The sequence below is a fragment of the Aquarana catesbeiana genome, linkage group LG03 (assembly GCF_042186555.1).
Source record: "Aquarana catesbeiana isolate 2022-GZ linkage group LG03, ASM4218655v1, whole genome shotgun sequence".
In the NCBI taxonomy this organism is placed as follows: Eukaryota; Metazoa; Chordata; class Amphibia; order Anura; family Ranidae; genus Aquarana; species Aquarana catesbeiana.
Window position 1 is genome coordinate 726,167,103 of NC_133326.1, and position 19,447 is coordinate 726,186,549.

Consider the following 19,447-nt stretch of genomic DNA (forward strand, 5'->3'; position numbering starts at 1 on the left):
CCACTTTTGAAAACTGGTTGCTCATGTGATTGACATTGCCCTGCTAGGGACATAGATAAAACTCTCCTCGCTCCGGCCTTGTCACCTAGAGATGTTGGTAGAACCCTTCCCTCACCAGTGTCAAGGGGTTAATACAAGTGTAGAATGACCTAATATAGGTATATGTCTTATTATTTTTTGTTTCTAAAACAATATGCTTCTTGTAACTATACAGCGAAACATGTCCAAGTACAAAGTGTCTACGAGAAGCTGAAACAATGTGAAAAACCACTACTGTACAAACAATATCTTTTTAAATGATGTTTTATACTATTAATCAATAAAACGTAAGCTTTTTCTTATAAATTTGTGTGTGTACGGGTACCTGAAAAATCCCCTTTTTTCTTTGGTAAGCTTTTGAGGAATCTTCACAGTAAGGGATGCAGTAACCTGGTGCTATCTAATGCCATAATGTGGATTTTTCATGATACTGCTGTTATCTCTACTATTGTTCTATGTGTGTGATTTGTATGTTTTAGACCCTGTCTGGTGATACAGAGACTGGAGGTTGGAGCTCCTTCAGATCCACAAAGAGAGTCTGGTGTGTCCTCATCCATCCACAGAGGAAAATTGCAATGAAGGATGGAGATCACCCCCTCCCCCACTGTCCGGATCCATCCACAAAGGAGAATAGAGATGAAGGAGGAGAGTTGGGATGAAGGAGGAGAATTGGTGTGAAGGATGGAGATCACCCCCCTACTGCTCTTATATGTCCACAGAGGAGAATTGCAATGAAGCATGGAGATTACTCCCTCCCCCAATGTCCTCATCCGTCCACAGAGGAGAATTGGGATGAAGGATGGAGATCGGCCCACACTGTCCTCATCCGTCCACAGAGGAGAATTGGGTTGAAGGATAGAGATCGGCCCACACTGTCCTCATCCGTCCACAGAGGAGAATTGGGTTGAAGGATAGAGATCGGCCCACACTGTCCTCATCCGTCCACAGAGGAGAATTGGGTTGAAGGATAGAGATCGGCCCACACTGTCCTCATCCATCCACAGAGGAGAATTGGGTTGAAGGATAGAGATCGGCCCACACTGTCCTCATCCATCCACAGAGGAGAATTGGGTTGAAGGATAGAGATTGGCCCCCACTGTCCTCATCCATCCACAGAGGAGAATTGGGATGAAGGATGGAGATCACCCCCACCGTCCTCATCCATCCACAGAGGAGACTTGGGATGAAGGATGGTGATCACCCCCCCACTGTCCTCATCCATCCACAGAGGAGAATTGGGATGAAGGATGGAGATCACCCCCACCGTCCTCATCCATCCACAGAGGAGAATTGGGATGAAGGATGGTGATCACCCCCCCGCTGTCCTCATCCATCCACAGAGGAGAATTGGGATGAAGGATGGAGATCACCCCCCCGCTGTCCTCATCCATCCACAGAGGAGAATTGGGATGAAGGATGGAGATCACCCCCACCGTCCTCATCCATCCACAGAGGAGACTTGGGATGAAGGATGGTGATCACCCCCACTGTCCTCATCCATCCACAGAGGAGAATTGGGATGAAGGATGGAGATCACCCCCACCGTCCTCATCCATCCACAGAGGAGAATTGGGATGAAGGATGGAGATCACCCCCCAATGTCCTCATCCATCCACAAAGCAGAATTGGGATGAAGGATGGAGATCACCCCCCACTGTCCTCATAACACTGTTACTGTGTGTTTAGTGTCTTTTACTTGTGTAGGAGGAATCTTCATGTCATGAACAGGAATTTTCCAGCGTGCTGGTCTCATTAGTGGTGGCAGTTTTGGTGTGAAGATCCAAAAATCTAATTTTTATTATGTAATATATGAATACATTAAGCAGTAACAATACAATATAAAATTTAGGAATCATAGGAAGGACAGATCACCGCTCAGATCATTCCGGAATAATGTTCAGTAGAATCATCATCATCTGTATGTGAAGAAAAGGAAAATGATGAATAATCAGCGTCATGAACAGATTAATCTGATATCATTCCATTCTGGACATTCTCTTAATCAGGATCTGTGTATTACCTGCAGGGGGGGGGGAGCTCCCACACACCATTTTCTTATTTTCTTCTGTTCATGGATACAATCCAGAAACTTCTAATCCTTCATAGGGGAAAAAAATAGAGTTTTAGAGGAGAAAATGCTCCCGTGGTGATGGAAAAGGGGGAGCTTGTACTGTGCTCTGTAAGAAACTATGGAAAAGGGGGAGCTAGTATTGTGCTCTGTAAGAAATAATGGAAGGGGGGGGGGCTCGTACTGTGCTCTGTAAGAAATGATGGAAAAGAGGGTGCTTGTGCTGTGCTCTGTAAGAAATGATAGAAAAGGGGGTCTAGTATTGTGCTCTGTAAGAAATTATGGTGGGGGGGGGGGGGGCTCATACTGTGCTCTGTAAGAAATTATGGAAAAGGGGGCTTGTACTGTGCTCTGTAAGAAATTATGGAAAAGGAGGAGCTAGTATTGTGCTCTGTAAGATATGATAGAAAAGGGGTCGCTCATACTGTGCTCTGTAACAAATGATGGAAAAGGGGGAGCTCGTACTGTGCTCTGTAATAAATGAGGGACATTTTTATACACACTAATGTGAAGTATTTTTCTGTCTTCCTGGAAATGTGTATAATGTGCAAATCTGCAGCTGTACAATGTACGTCAGTGGTCTCCAATGCTGGGAGTAGATCTGATGTAGATTGTATAGAGATGGTGGGATATGTGATCTCATCCAGGGCCAGTGATACCACTAGGCAAACTAGGCAACCGCCTAGGGTGCACTCCTGCCTAGGGGAGCCTGGCCCCTGGCTTGCCTCCACGTCTGCATGCTCTGCAGGCTGCAGCATGTAACTAACTCAGTCTCAGGCAGTTGCTCCGTCCAACCAGTAGTGTAATTAGAGTCGCAGTGCAGCACTGGAACCAGTGCTAGAGGAAGCAGAGCCGATGCTTCCTGTATAACGCCACCTCCTGTCACATGGGCAGGGCAAAGGGGGTGGAGTCAGGGGTGGAGCCAATGGGGGCGGAAAAATTAGGTTTTGCCTAGGTTGTCAAAAATCCTTGCACCAGCCCTGATCTCATCTCTTCATAACGGACCCCAGTATGCAAATGCACCAAACCACCCCCTCTGTCCTCACACTTTAGGGGTTTGAAAGGTGTCCCCCGTTAATAGGCCCTCACCACCTTGCAAATTACCCACCTAATACTGAGGGGCCATCACCATACAGGAGCCAAAACACTCATGGCCATCCGACCATTGGAATAGCAGACTCTATACCTGGTATGCTGGGCTGTCATGTGTACAGGCTGAGAACACAAATCCGATTGGTTCAGTTATACAGATATATTGGATATACAGTGGGGGATGGGGGTATTTAATGAAATGTTATTTTTCTTTAATGGTAAACCTTGTGGAAGATTGTAGGACCTAGGATTATTAGTGGAGGATCTGATTTTCCTCATCCCTCATTTGTAATGATAAAACTTAGGATGAGAAATAAATTCTCCATCATCTGGGAAATCTGTGACTGGCACAGGAAATCTAAATCATCTCTCTCATAAACTGTATGACTACAGAGACCTCCAATGGGTTCTACAGAAATTGTATAGAATAATTGTCACCCGTCCTTCCATTTTCATTACAGTGCAGCCCGGGTGTCAGAAGACCTCCCAACAACGTCCCACTTCCATCATCTCATCGCTACCCAATGTTGTCTACATCTTACTATTCACATTTTAAGATTTAGTATGTACAGTATGTTACCTCCAATAGAACAGTTCTTACCCTCTTTCCACAGTGAAGCCGGCATTCCGGAGGACCTCACAACAACGATCTTTTTCTGAGTCTGATATCTTCTCATCACCAATCAAGTTCATCCACAGTCTGGTCAGAGTTTGGTTTGTGGGGAAAACTGAGCAAAGATCATCGCAGCACGATAATGTCCCCATACAGCCAGTAACACTGGTGGGAGAAACAGGAAAGAGAGGTGAAATGTTCTTCCAGTGACAGGCAGAAGTAGACACATCCAATGAATAATAAGTGGGTGGGGTCTTAGAAAATTAAATGTTGGGACATTTGGATGGATGATTTCATGGAATATTGGTTGGACCTCCCCTGTGAAATGGAGGTAAGCTGTCACCAACCTTAGTCTTATGCCGCGTACACACGGTCGGACTTTTCGTCTACAAAAGTCCAACGGACGCTGACGGACTAAAGCTGGCTGGTAATCCGATCGTGTGTGGGCTTCTCCGGACTTTCAACTGACTTTTTCAGCCTCAAATCCGACGGACTTTAGATTTGAAACATGCTTCAAATCTTTCCGACGGACTCGAGTCCGGTCGAAAAATCCGCTCGTCTGTATGCTAGTCTGACGGACAAAAACCCACGCTAGGGCAGCTATTGGCTACTGGCTATCAACTTCCTTATTTTAGTCCGGTGTACGTCATCACGTAAGAATTCGACGGACTTTTGTGTGATCGTGTGTAGGCAAGTCTGTTCGTTAGAAAGTCCGCCGCAAGTCCGTCGAAAGTCCGTTGAAAGTCTGTCGGACAGGCTGTCGGACTTTTGTAGCTGAAAAGTCCGACCGTGTGTACGCCCCATTAGTCTGGAGTTCTACTGTTGCGGGTACATTGCAGCGTACGTGGTAACGCACACATTGGAGGTGTGAATGGCTCCATAAAGATTCCCTTTCACACTAAACTGTGGCACATCGATGGGAACCGGCCACATAGGAAATAATGGGATTTCTAATTGACATGCATCTCCATGCAACAAAATCCATGAGGATTGATAAATACAATGACAAGCAATGATAATATGTCCGCATATCAAGCAACCAATTGGGCAGTCAACCTTCGGGCAGAACCAGGTGATGTCATTTCCTCCCTGTAACTGAAACAGGAAGGCGTGCTGGTGAGTGATATTATCTATTGTCCAATTGGCTGCTTGATATGCTGTACTTCACTGTTGGTGGCATTTTTGTTTTGTTTGGAGTTCTATATCTAGCCAATCAAGAGGGACCAGATCCCTTAACCCCTTCCCGCCGACCGTACGCAAATATGCGTACTCGGCTTTCCGGGGTTATACCGGGATGATGCCTGCAGCTGCAGGCATCATCCGGGTACCGTTGTTTATACCGGAGGAGTGGGAGGGGACATCCCCCCCCTCCCGCCGCCTCCCGCCACTCTTACCGGGCCTCCCGTGCGATCAGGAGGCCCGGTGTCCAATCGTGTGCCTTTGGCAGCTGGGGGCGGGCTGGAACGAAGCTGTGGGCGGCTTCGTTCCAGCCTTCTCATTGTAAACGCGGAAGCGACTTCCGGTTTACTTGGCTGCCAATGGCGCCGGTTTTAAAATAATATACAGTATTCAGAATCGCCATTTTCGGCGATCTGAATACTTTGAAGTGTAAAGGAGGGATGGGGGGTCTTTTAGACCCCCCATCCCTCCATAAAGAGGACCTGTCACCACCTATTACTGTCACAAGGGATGTTTACATTCCTTGTGACAGCAATAAAAGTAAAAAACACAATTAAACACAATTTATAAAGTAAAAAAATAAATCAAATAAATAATACAATTTTTTTTTTTTTTAAAGTGCCTCTGTCCCCGCGAGCTCGCGCAGCGAAGAAAACGCATACGGAAGTCGCGCCCGCATATGTAAACGGTGTTCAAATCACACATGTGAGGTATCGCCACGATCATCAGAGCGAGAGCAATAATTCTAGCCCTAGACCTCCTCTGTAACTCAAACCTGGTAACCTTAAAAAAAATTTAAAGCGTCGCCTATGGAAATTCATAGGTACCGTAGTTTGTCGCCATTCCACGAGTGCGTGCAATTATAAAGGGTGACATGTTTGGTATCTATTTACTCGGCGTAACATCATCTTTCACATTATACAAAAAAATTGGGGTAACTTTACTGTTTGGATTTTTTAAAATTCATGAAAGTGTCCCTTTTCCAAAAATTTGCGTTTAAAACACTGCTGCACAAATACCGTGTTATAAAAAATATTGCAACAATCGCCATTTTATTCTCTAGATTCTCTGCTAAAAAATATATATATAATGTTTGGGAACTCTAAGTAATTTTCTAGCAAAAAATACGGATTTTAACTTGTAAACACCAAATTTCAAAAATAGGCTTAGTCATGAAAGGGTTAAAGAGAACCCATGCTTGTGACAGGTGATCTTGTGGGAAGTCCCCCAGGCCAATTGAGCACCCAGAGGGGGGACAAGCACATGACACCTATACTGTATGGGGCCAATACTTGAGGTGAGCATGCTATCAGCACGGAGGTGGAGGACTCTAAACACACTTTATTTTGTAGTGACACACTGGAGGTGGCGCCATCATTGACGAAGCCTTGTCACAGATATATGCACTTTCCTCTTATTTATATACACCTGAATACATTCATTTTGCAGAACTGGTGTTTTGGCATGAATTACCCGTAAATAGTTATTTTTTTTTTACATACATCATTTCAATTAGTAATGTGTTAGTTTGCAATATGTATTCATAGCACTGGGGTTGTGGTAGTACCAGCCAGTCACATCACTGGGGTTGTGGTATTACCAGCTAGTCACAGCACTGGGGTTGTGGTATTACCAGCCAGTCACAGCACTGGTATTTTAGTATCAATCACCTTTTTTAAGTTTAGTTTTTTACATAAAATGTATTAATATACCAGAATACAGCATTCACTTTTTGCTGGCCATCTGTTCCTGGAGATTCCTTTTGTTTGTAGAACACCACTGCATTATGGGAATGGAAAAAACCAAAGCACAGGAAAAGTGTGCATCTAAAACACCTCACATAGTATGACTTACTTTCCACATAGAAGAGAACAAGAAAACCTGGACAGACGCACACCGGAATGCATAAATTTGTCTTATTTTATTAAAAATACAGGATCATGGGGTACACAAGACACGACTGTGGGGTGGTACAAAAACAGTTGACGCGTTTCACACTTACACCAAGTGCTTACTTTCCACATAGGCATACACAAGTTGTGTCCTTTGTCTCTAGTTCATTTTGGCCTTGTCTTGCTTCTAAAAACTGTCCTGCTGCTGGACAATGTTTTACTGCTCTATCATTTATAGTCTCCTAAGTCTCATTGAGTGTTTGATAGCACATGTCCAGCAATAGGACAGTTTTCTATAATCCAAAACATGGACAACAACAGCAAACCACTGTCCTATTACTACCCTCCATCAAAGAAAGCCTATTACTACTGGATGGAAATCATGTGTTATTACTACAACTACCTGTAAGATGGAATTTATGATCAGGATCCCCCCACATAGACTTCAATGGGACTCGCTGTAATGTTCAGGGTTTGCAGATCTCAGACAGAATATCCTGACCCTGCAGGGAATCAAACCCGAATAGATTCACTCATCAGTTCTAGTCGGTACACATCTGATGTACTATGTAGGGATCTGTTCACGCCGAGCATTAGTTTGGTCCCGAACAGTGCCCACCGAGCTTACAGGAGTTAAGAGAATGTCAAGGAGTGGGCCAGGAAGCCGGCCGCCACGTCCTTAACAGCCAATAACTCATCAGCTGTCAGCGGGCTTCCCCATTGACAGCTGAATACCAAAAAGAAAATGCTGGCAAGAAAAAAAAAAATAATTGCGTGGGGTCCCCTACATGCATACTAGGCCCTTTGGGTCTGGTATGGATTTTAAGGGGAACCCCAATGCCAATTTTTTTTTACAAAAAATGGTGTGGGGCCCCCCCCCAAAATCCATACCAGACCCTTATCTGAGCATGCAGCCTGGCAGGCCAGGAAAAGGGGGGGTCCCAGCGCCCCCCTGAACCATACCAGGCCACAAGCCCTCAACATGGGCACCCCAAAGCACCTTGTCTCCATGTTGATGGGGACAAGGCCTCGTCCCCTGTGCATGCTGGGTCGGTGACATCACATGGAGTGGTGCCACCAAGTGATGTCACCAGGTGGTCCTGCCCCTTATCTTTTTAAGAACTGGTACATGGTGGAGCAGGCAGTTAACAGTTATAGGGCGTACACACGGTCGGACTTTGTTCGGACATTCCGACAACAAAATCCTAGGATTTTTTCCAACGGATGTTGGCTCAAACTTGTCTTGCATACACACGGTCACACAATGTTGTCGGAAAATCCGATCATTCTGAACGCGGTGATGTAAAACATGTACGTCGGGACTATAAACGGGGAAGTGGCCAATAGCTTTCATCTCTTTATTTATTCTGAGCATGCGTGGCACTTTGTCCGTCGGATTTGTGTACACACGATCGGAATTTCCGACAATGGATTTTGTTGTCGGAAAATTTTATCTCCTGCTCTCCAACTTTGTGTGTCGGAAAATCCGATGGAAAATGTCCGATGGAGCCCACACACGGTCGGAATTTCCGACAACACGCTCCGATCGGACATTTTCCATCGGAAAATCCGACCGTGTGTACGGGGCATTAGTCTTCGCCACGGGCGAAGCTTTTTTTTGTCAGGTCCAGGGGTCCGGTGGGCATTGTGATTGACAAAGGATCTACATGGGGTACATTGTTTTTTGTTTTTTAATTTTCAATAAAGAATTTTTATTTCTTTTTGACACTTTTTTGGTGAATGGGTAGGGGTACAATTTACCCTATACTCATTCACATGGAGGGCGTTATCTGGGGGCCCCCTTGTTAAAGGGGGTTTCCAGATTCAGATAAGCCCCCTTCCCGCAAACCCCCACAACCACCACCCAGGATTGTGTGGAAGAGGCCCTTGTCCCATCAACATGGAGACAAGGTGCTTTGGAGTGGGGGTTTACATTGATACATGTCCCCCAGGTCAGTACCTGGGCCCCCATACCCTTCTTATGGCCAATAACTTGCATATAAGCCTTCAAAATGGGGGCTTTTGATTTTTCATGCTCGGGTCCCATAGACTTGTCTGAACTTTTTCCCCGTTCGGGAGGTAGTTCTGGTGGAGAGATCTGAACCTTATTTAACCACTTGCCGACCAGCCACAGTATATATACTGCGGCAGGTCGGCTCTATTGCACGAAACATTGGACTCAATGTCTGCCGGCCACCCGCGATCGCCTAGTACAGAGGCAGAACGGGGATCTGCCTATGTAAACAAGGCGGATCCCCATTCTGACAGGGGACAACATTGAGATCTGCTGTTCCTAGTGATCAGGAACAGCGATCTCTTTGTTGTCCCAGGCAGTCCAGTCCCCCCCACAGTTAGAACACACACTGAGGGAACACAGTTAACCCCTTGATCACCCCCTAGCGTTAACCCCTTCCAGTGTCATTTATACATTGATGAGTGCATATTTTTAGCACTGATCCCTGTATTGGTGTCACTGGTCCCCACAAATTGTCACTTGGGGTCAGATTTGTCTGCCGCAATGTTTCAGTCCCGCAAAAAATCACAGATCACCGCCATTACCAGTAAAACCATAATTTTTTTTTTAAAAGTCTATAACTCCATACCCTATTTTGTAGACGCGATAACTTTTGGGCAAACCAATCAATATACGCTTATTGCGGGTTTTTTTTACCAAAAATATGTAGAAGAATACATATTGGCCAAAACTGATGAATGAATTTTTTTTTTATATATATTTTTTGGGGATATGTATTTTAGCAGAAAGTAAATTTTTTTTTTATATATATACATATATATATATATATATATATATATATATATATATATGTATATATATAAAAAAAAAATTTACTTTCTGCTAAAATACATATACACACATATACATATACATACATATATACACATATACATATACATACATACATACAGTGGGGACGGAAAGTATTCAGACATTTTTGCAGATTTATTAAAAAAGAAAGACTGAAATATCACATGGTCCTAAGTATTCAGACCCTTTGCTGTGACACTCATATATTTAACTCAGATGCTGTCCATTTCTTCTGATCATCCTTGAGATGGTTGTACACCTTCATTTGCGTCCAGCTGTGTTTGATTATACTGATTGGACTTGATTAGGAAAGCCACACACCTGTATATACAAGACCTTACAGCTCACAGTGCATGTCAGAGCAAATGAGAATCATGAGGTCAAAGGAACTGCCTGAAGAGCTGAGAGACAGAATTGTGGCAAGGCACAGATCTGGCCAAGGTTACAAAAAAATTCTGCTGCACTTAAGGTTCCTAAGAGCACAGTGGCCTCCATAATCCTTAAATGGAAGACGTTTGGGACGACCAGAACCCTTCTTAGAGCTGGCTGTCCGGCCAAACTGAGCTATCGGGGGAGAAGTACCTTGGTGAGAGAGGTAAAGAAGAACCCAAAGATCACTGTAGCTGAGCTCCAGAGATGCAGTCAGGAGATGGGAGAAAGTTGTAGAAAGTCAACCATCACTGCAACCCTCCACCAGTCAGGGCTTTATGGCAGAGTGGCCCGATAGAAGCCTCTCCTCAGTGCAAGACACATGAAAGCCCACATTGCTAAAAAAAAACCTGAAGTACTCCAAGATGGTGAGAAATAAGATTCTCTGGTCTGAGGAGACCAAGATAGAACTTTTTGGCCTTAATTCTAAGCGGTATGTGTGGAGAAAACCAGGCACTGCTCATCACCTGTCCAATACAGTCCCAACAGCGAAGCATGGTGGTGGCAGCATCATGCTGTGGGAGTGTTTTTCAGCTGCAGGGACAGGGACATAGCTAAAATAACAAAGGAGTGGCTTCACAACAACTCCGTGACTGTTCTTGAATGGCCCAGCCAGAGCCCTGACTTAAACCCAATTGAGCATCTCTGGAGAGACCTAAAAATGGCTGTCCACCAACGTTTACCATCCAACCTGACAGAACTGGAGAGGATCTGCAAGGAGGAATGGCAGAGGATCCCCAAATCCAGGTGTGAAAAACTTGTTGCATCTTTCCCAAAAAGACTCATGGCTGTATTAGATCAAAAGGGGCTTCTACTAAATACTGAGCATAGGGTCTGAATACTTAGGACCATGTGATGTTTCACTTTTTCTTTTTTATTAAATCTGCAAACATGTCAACAATTCTGTGTTTTTCTGTCAATATGGGGTGCTGTGTGTACATTAATGAGGAAAAAATTAACTTAAATGATTTTAGCAAATGGCTGCAATATAACAAAGAATGAAAAATTTAAGGGGGCCTGAATACTTTCCGTCCCCACTGTGTGTATATATATATATATATATATATATATATATATACACACACATACATATACATACATATATACACAGTGGGGACGGAAAGTATATATATATATATATATATATATATATATATATATATATATATATATATATATATATATATATATATATATATATATATATACCTGTATATATATATTTTTTTTTTTTTATTGTCGCTCTTTTGTTGCTTATAGCGCAAAAAAAACAAAAAAACGCAGAGGTGATAAAATACCACCAAAAGAAAGCTCTATTTGTGGGGAAAAAAAGGACATCATTAAAGAGGAGGGCAAATCCTTTCGGGCTGCAGTGGTTAATTGGGTAAGAAACACCATCACTCAGTTTCTATGGGCCAAATAAACTTCATTGTGTTTTTATATCATCCAACCAACATCCCACCTCGCTATAGACATAAAGTCTGATCTCTGATGGAGGGGGGGGATGAAAGCCAATAACAGTAAGTGACCTGAAGGACTATGATGGGAACTCCCAATGTAACCAGCCAAGCAGAAGTCGGTCTTTGTATAACTTTCATCTAGGTAACATGTCTGGATCCCTAACCTAGAAGATTTCATCCAAAATCTGCCCAAATATTATATATCATTTATAGTATAATTTCCACCTCAGCACTTAAAGAATATATCCTGGATCTCTGAGGCCCTCATACGGAAGATGCATACCAGAATACTGCAGAATATTATATAATTTATAGTGTAATTCTCACTTCAGCCACTGCAGAGTACAGCCAGGATGTCTGAGCCCCTCACATAGAAGTTTCATTCCAGAGTCTTGCAGATTATTATATAATAAATCCAGTCTGGTGAGGGATCGGTTATTGATAAGAATGGAACGGAGATCATCACAGCAGGAGGAAGTCACACCACATCCCTCCAACCTGCAGAGACAAATACAGACACATGATAGTATATTATGGAAATAACTAAAAACTCTTATGCCCCGTACACACGGTCGGATTTTCCGACGGAAAATGTGTGATAGGACCTTGTTGTCGGAAATTCCGACCGTGTGTAGGCTCCATCACACATTTTCCGACACACAAAGTTTGAGAGCAGGATATAAAATTTTCCGACAACAAAATCCGTTGTCGGACATTCCGATCGTGTGTACACAAATCCGACGGACAAAGTGCCACGCATGCTCAGAATAAATAAAGAGATGAAAGCTATTGGCCACTGCCCCGTTTATAGTCCCGACGTACGTGTTTTACGTCACCGCGTTCAGAACGATCGGATTTTCCGACAACTTTGTGTGACCGTGTGTATGCAAGACAAGTTTGAGCCAACATCCGTCGGAAAAAATCCTAGGATTTTGTTGTCGGAATGTCCGAACAAAGTCCGACCGTGTGTACGGGGCATTAGGCTTTGGTCATCATAAATCAAGAAAAAAGGAAGAAGACAATGGGATCCCATCATCAAGGTGAGAAAACCCAATAAAATCCACTTATGGTGATCCATGGAAGGGGAAGGATAAATACCTCCAGCAGTTGATTCTCTATGTAGAAAGGGTGTCTCTGGAGTAGAATGCCCCCCATATCATTACTGAGATCCGAACAGAGAAGTGATGGGCACATATTGATCAAGAGCATATAAGGCCTGACATAGGGGGGACTCAAGGGAAAACTTGGCTAGGAAATGATCCAAAAGTATTTAGTCAAGTCTTACATCTGCAGATAGAACTAATGACACAGACAGACAGACATGAGACACTAAGTCCACTTTCTTGTTGATAACACCCAGAAAAACTGAAATTCAAAAATAGGTAAAAACCCTCCAGAAGGAGAATATAAGGAGGATGTTTCTCACCAGAGGAGAGCTCTACTCAATTTATGGAGAAATAGTTTATAATGAGAAAATCCAGTGGCGGCCGCTCTATACGGGGTGTAGGGGCATCGCCCCCCTAATCCATGCACCATCTAATCTACATGCAGGACACATGGATTTCTATGGGGTTTTTTGGAAGCACATGATTAGAGCCCGAGGCTCCATAGGCGTGCGCACAGGGTGTGCCGGGTGTGCCTGGGCACACCCTAATCACCCCATGTGCATTAGCATTATCCAGAAGCAGCACCAGGTGGGTGGTCGGGGGTGCCAGTGGCCATTGTAAATGCCCCCATTATATAAAAGTCTAGGTTCAACTTTAGGAACACGTTACACCAGTATTTAGGGTGTACCATAATATGCTCCCAATCGATTGCCTCCCACCACCAGAGCCCCCTTCCTGTGACAGAAGGTGGCATTTATGTGTGTTGGAACTTTGGGGTGCACACCCTAATGCAATAGGCTGCGCACACCTATGCGAGGCTCTAATTGGTTTAAAAAAAGGGTGGACTCGGGGCGCAGAGCACTGCACCCTGAGCCCACCCACTTGTGTGACAATAGCGAATTCATATTCTCTATTGTCTTCCTGCATCTCCTCCCAGCCAATCAGAAAGTGGATAGGAGAAGCAACCATATTGGCCAGGAGAAGGGGGGGAGGCACAGAGGAGAAGACACAGGGGGAAGCCACCTAAGCTGCCCACAGCCTGGATGGGGTAAGTGCGGGGCTGAGGAAAGGACGAACGATCGACAGAGTGATGGAGGGCCCCCCCAAAAAACAAAAATAGAGCACCAGCCGCCACTGAGGAAATCAAACAGCAAGGAACAAAATACAATAAGATGAAGCTGACTGCACAGCTCTACATAGTATAATATATGGTTGTGAGGGAATCTGGAGGGGGTTTATTTCCATAGGATACAACCTTCATACCTGAACAGAACCCCCACCAGGAGCAGAGAGGGGGAGATAGGCACTCACTGCCCAGAGCCAGGACAGAAGAAGGAGGAAGCAGACAAGGACTCATAAAGAGAATGTGAGTTAGAGATGTTCATCAGTTCTTTTAGTGATGGGGAGAGGTAACTTTCCAGGATTTATAACTCCTATCCTGCAGAAGTGAGACAATGACAGATAATATTTCTGGAGTATGAGTTGTATTGATTATGGGACGGCCTTTTGTACAGAAGTGAGAACTGTCTTCTGTCTTTGCCTTCAGAGGAATGTATCATGTTTTCTGTCTTTATTATGATCAGGACAAAACATTACATTCATAGATTAGTAAATATGAAATATTGTGTATAAATAATTAAAGTGGTTGTAAAGGCTCGTTTTTTATTTTTTAAAATAACAAACATATCATACTTACCTCCACTGTGCAGCTCATTTTGCACAGTGTGGCCCCCGATCATCCATTTCTGAGGTCCCCCGGCGACTCTCGCGCCACCTCCCAGCATCAGATAACCCCTAGGAGAAGCGCTCCCCTCGCTGGGGGGTTCCCTTGCGGGCCCGCTCCCGAGTCTAGCATTTGCGTCCATAGACATGAATGCCGGACTCGGCCCCGCCCCCCCCCAGCGCCCACGTGATTGGATTTGATTGACAGCCAGTGGCTGCCCTGCTATCAATCTATCGAATCAAGAACTGGGACCCCGAGGAGAGAGGGTCGGCGCGTCCTCGCCGAGGGAAATACGGGGCGCTGGGGGGCTGGTCACTGCCAGAATGCATTAAGGTGAAAAAACACGAGGGTTTACAACCCCTGTAACATTTTCATTTCCAGCCAGCAAGTGGAGCTTAAAGTGGTTGTTAAGCCACTCTAACCTGTATACACCATCAGCACTGCCTCCTATTGTAGTATTCCCCTCTGTGTGTGATTTATAAAAAATAAATGCTGCAAATACCTAATTTTACTGTTGAGATTGCGATCACATGACTGGCCAGCTTTCTCCTTTCCTCCTCTGAGAGGTGCAGTGGGAGGGGCTGAGATTCCCCTGCTGATGTCAGTCTGGAGGGGAGGAGGAGAGAGCTGGCTGGTCATGTGATCGCAATCTCGGCTCTTAAATTAGGTATTTACAGCATTTATATTTATAAATCATTCACAGAGGAGGACACTGCAATAGGAGGCAGTGTTAATATATACAGGTTAGTGTTATGAGAGCAGCCAGAGGGGGGAGGGGCAGCTCACACACAGACAGAGAGGGGAGGGGGAGGACACAGGAGCAGAGAGGAGAGCAGATAGCAGGCTGCTGATGATGGAGGAACGTAAACTGACCACGGTGTCTGGTCTCAGCAGCCATGATATACTGTGGTCAGTTTACAGAGGGGTGGGGAAAAACTGGCAGGATCAGCCAGGTTTTTTAGATGTTACAGAGGCCAAATGACACATGACAAGCCTTGTGTCATATAACATGCTTTGATCCTTTTTCTTTTTTTGGGGGGGTTAACAAACACTTTAAAATGGTAATAAACCCATATACCCAGTGAAAGGACTATCCTCAGGTGATACACAGAGATGAGACAAATCCTCCTACATAAGTTGTACCTGCCCATCTGCAGTCCTCTCTTCTCTACATCCATTCACAGTACTGATTTTTTAAGCTTGTCTGCAACTTCAAATAAAGGGGGCGGAGAGTTGAAGTTGCACTCTGCAGAGCTCAGTGAGGAGAGCTCTGACAGCTGACTGGAGGGAAGAGACACACGCCCGTTACATAGCTCACAGGAACAGAGCTAAGGCTGTCAATCAGCTTGAAGTCCCTCCCCTGTCACTATTCTTCTCTTGGTGTCAGGAAAACATGTCAGAAGTGACTCATGCTGATAACAGAGGAAGGAGGCAGCCAACTGAAATGACACTTAGTGCTTTTAATTGAGACAAGTACACACTATAGAGGGCTATGCTTTGTTCATATTTCATTTCTGAGGTTTACAACCAACTTTAATTCTCTTTTCAACATATTTAGTGGCCTGCCCTTCCCTGGCTCACTGTACAAATCATGTTATTTCCAGAGCTCAGTAGCTCAAGCTGTAATCTCCACGCACAACTGATTGATCCATGGTGTCTGCAGCTACAGAGGTCAGTGAGGGTCTGTTTTAAAACTTATTTGCTGCTTGTTAAGAATATGGATGGTCATTCCATATGTTCATAGCCTGGTCACTGTTCTACTTTAAGGGGAACCCCAAATCTCATGGATAAAATTACAATGAGGAAGATTCTCTTAGAGAGCAGAAGAGATGAGAAGAGGACAGATGATGGAAGATTCTACATTGGTGAGGATGGAGGACACCCAGATGTATAAGGAAACACTAAGAGAAGGGAACAATCACAAGATATCACATTTCCTGATCACTATAGGATCACAGATTTCTCTTACCATAATTCCTGAATTTTACTCTCCGGGTTCATCAGAAAGGAAAGAGTATCAGAATCTTCATATTCTGCTTTGTCCTCTCCTGGGCAATCTTTACTGAGAATAATACAACCCCAAAATCTAAAACACAATAGTGAGATAATTATTCCCACCAAGAATGTATGACCTCTAACAACAAGAATAACATGTAACATCCAACATTTCCATCCCACATGGCTGCCTTCCCTCTGGCTCTACAGTCTCATACTGGACCTGATGAGGACTTTTCATTGTTGGCCTTGAAGACCCCCCGATATACAGTATATACAAAACATCCATCCTACCTACACAGGGGTTTCCATTCATCAACATAGTTACATAGTTAGTCAGGTTGAAAAAAGACACAAGTAGATCTAGTTCAACCAATAAAAAAACAATCATACAATCCCATATACACAATCCTATACCCACAGTTGATCCCAAACAAGGCGACAAAAAACCCTAGCAAAGCCTTATCCAATTTGCTACAGCAGGGAAAAAATTCCTTCCTGATCCCCCCGAGAGGCAATCGGATTCTCCATGGGTCAACTTTACCTATAAATACCAGTACCCAGTTATATGATGTACATTAACCTCCCTGGCGGTAATCCTGAGTGTGGCTCGGGGTTAAGTTTCAGTATCATTAGCGGTAACCCCAAGCCACACTCGGGATTGCATCTCAGGATCCTGGTCAGGTTACTTACCTTGTCACCAGGATCCTGTGATGGCCCCACCGCTGTGTCTGCGGGCTTCTGTCCTCCACCCAATGATCTGTGTGCCGGGCTCCATTCCCTGCGAGCGTCGTGACACACGGGGGCGGAGCCCAGCAGCAAATTCAAAAAGTGCAAAAAAACATAATATATATACTGTTCTTTCTGCCTGTAAACTTGAGATTGTCCATGGCAACCAAAAAGTGTCCCTTTACCTCAAAAGCTGTTTTTGACTAGCTAGAAAACAGCGATGATAAATTAGAACACTTGTTGAATTGAGCGATAGTGATTTGTGGGGAAATTCATTTTATTATTATTATTATTATTATTATTATTATTATATTATTATTTTTTATAATTATTTATAGTTATTTATTATATTATAAATTATGATTTTGTGTTTCACACTTTATCATACTAGACTCTTGTTTGGACAGATTTAAATGTGTTATTCCTAAGAATTACAGGTCTACAATATAAAACGCCAAACTTCTATGCAAAACAATTGTACCGCTTCTGGCATAATCATACCGCCAGGGTGGTTAAGGAAAGAATCCAGGCCTTTCTAAATAGGGCTATCCCTAATCTCCCTACCCTTCTATTGATACAAGTTTTTTAATTAGTTATTATTCCCTATTTTCAGATAAACCACAAGCTTGCTCCTGATGAGCCGCAAAACGCGTCGAGCTACCAGATGCCGTGTATCCCAGAATTTCAGTTTCAACACTATGTGCCATTCACTTACACCATTATACCTTGTCATAGGATCAGGAAGGTCATAGGCCATGCAGTCGTTACCTTGTATTATATGTGTACCCCATTATGGCCATTGGTGGACTGAAATGATATTAATTTATAACCATGTCATTATCAGTTACCACTGTTGTAGAAATCAACACTGTGAATAGTATGTGTTTCTATATATATGGAATAAATGTATGTAATCATGTTTTATACACATCATTAAATCTCTTAAATATCCACCTTTGTTCTATTCAACCCCGTGCTTCACTCAAAGTCCTACCCCTTTTTGCTCTCAATTTCACAGATTTAAGTGAGTTATTCCTAAGAATTACAGGCCTACAATATAAAACACCAAATTCCTATGCAAAACAATGTACTCAAAAATCTGGCATAATCATACCGCCAGGGTGATTAAGGAAAGTATCCAGGCCTTTTTAAAGCAATCTACTGATCTGGCCAGAACCACCTCTGGAGGAAGTCTATTCCACATTTTCACAGCTCTTACTGTGAAGAAACCTTTCCGTATTTGGAAGTCCCTTTTTCCTATAGACGTAAAGAGTGCCCCCCGTGTCCTCAGTGATGACCTTAAAGTGAATAACTCAACACCAAGTTCACTATATGGACCCCTTATATATATGTACATGGTGATCATATCCCCCCATTAATCTCCTCTTCTTAAGAGAGAACAGTGTCTGGGAAATCCTGGAACATGACTTTGATTCCAAATATAAAATGCAGTCCAGATCTTCCCATCTCCACCCACCTCTGCAGACAATTGGCCCCTCCAATGTTGAGATGATGATGTCACACCCCTGGCATTATTTCTATCCCCCAGATCTCTGAACACTAAGCTTTCTCTCCATTGATTGAATGCAGTGGTGGCTGGTGCTCCATCGGTCGGGGGGGCAGATGGTTCCAGCCCGCCACCCGCCTCAGGTCACAACCCCCCTCCCCCCCGGTCGCCATCTCTCTTACCCTGTGTTAGAGATAATAGGGGGCTCTGTGCAGGCTCAGTGCCCAGGGATGCCAGATGAGGTCAGTGGCAGAGGGGGATCGATGTCGGTGTGGATTGATGAGGTGTCCGCTGTGTCAGAGGGGAGATCGGTGTGTGTGTGCTCCTCTCTTCTGCAGTCACAGGAGGAGCTGACAGCACTCTGCATGGAGTGGCAGGAGGATTCGACTTGTCGGCTGGTGGGTCAGTCTCTCTGTCCTCGGGCGTGCGTCTCCTCCCTCCTCCTCCGCCAGTGGGATTGCTTCTCCTTTCGGCCAATCAGAAAACGGGTCTCAGGACTCGCTTCCTGATTGGCCAGGAGAAGGATCAGTGTGAGACTAGTGAATATTAAGTACTTTGCGCCCCAAGCCCACCCTATTTTGAAGCCTATTAAAGCCTCTGGATCTAATCACGTGCTTCAAAACCCCCCCATTGGAACCAATGCGTCCAGCCCCCTACATGTCGATTAGGGGGCGGACGCATGGTTGGGGGGGGTGGCGCTCTTGCGCCTCTAATAAACAGACCCCACTGATTGGACACACCCATTCCTGCCCACCAATGAATGACTGGCAGATCACACCTGACCTGGC

General features: G+C 44.3%; 1 protein-coding gene across 1 annotated transcript in view; it reads right to left on the minus strand.

Moving 5' to 3' along the window:
* Nucleotides 1–285: 285 nt before the first annotated feature.
* Nucleotides 286–19,447, minus strand: part of LOC141133749 (NACHT, LRR and PYD domains-containing protein 3-like) — a 54,312-nt gene continuing 35,150 nt past the window's right edge. The window contains exons 6-10 of the mRNA XM_073623281.1: nt 16,398–16,514; nt 11,927–12,097; nt 3,801–3,977; nt 2,060–2,137; nt 286–1,955 (exon numbers count right to left, since the gene is read on the minus strand). Of these exons, the coding sequence (XP_073479382.1) occupies nt 2,095–2,137; nt 3,801–3,977; nt 11,927–12,097; nt 16,398–16,514 (508 nt within the window). The 3' untranslated portion in view covers nt 286–1,955; nt 2,060–2,094. The remainder of the gene's footprint in view (nt 1,956–2,059; nt 2,138–3,800; nt 3,978–11,926; nt 12,098–16,397; nt 16,515–19,447) is intronic.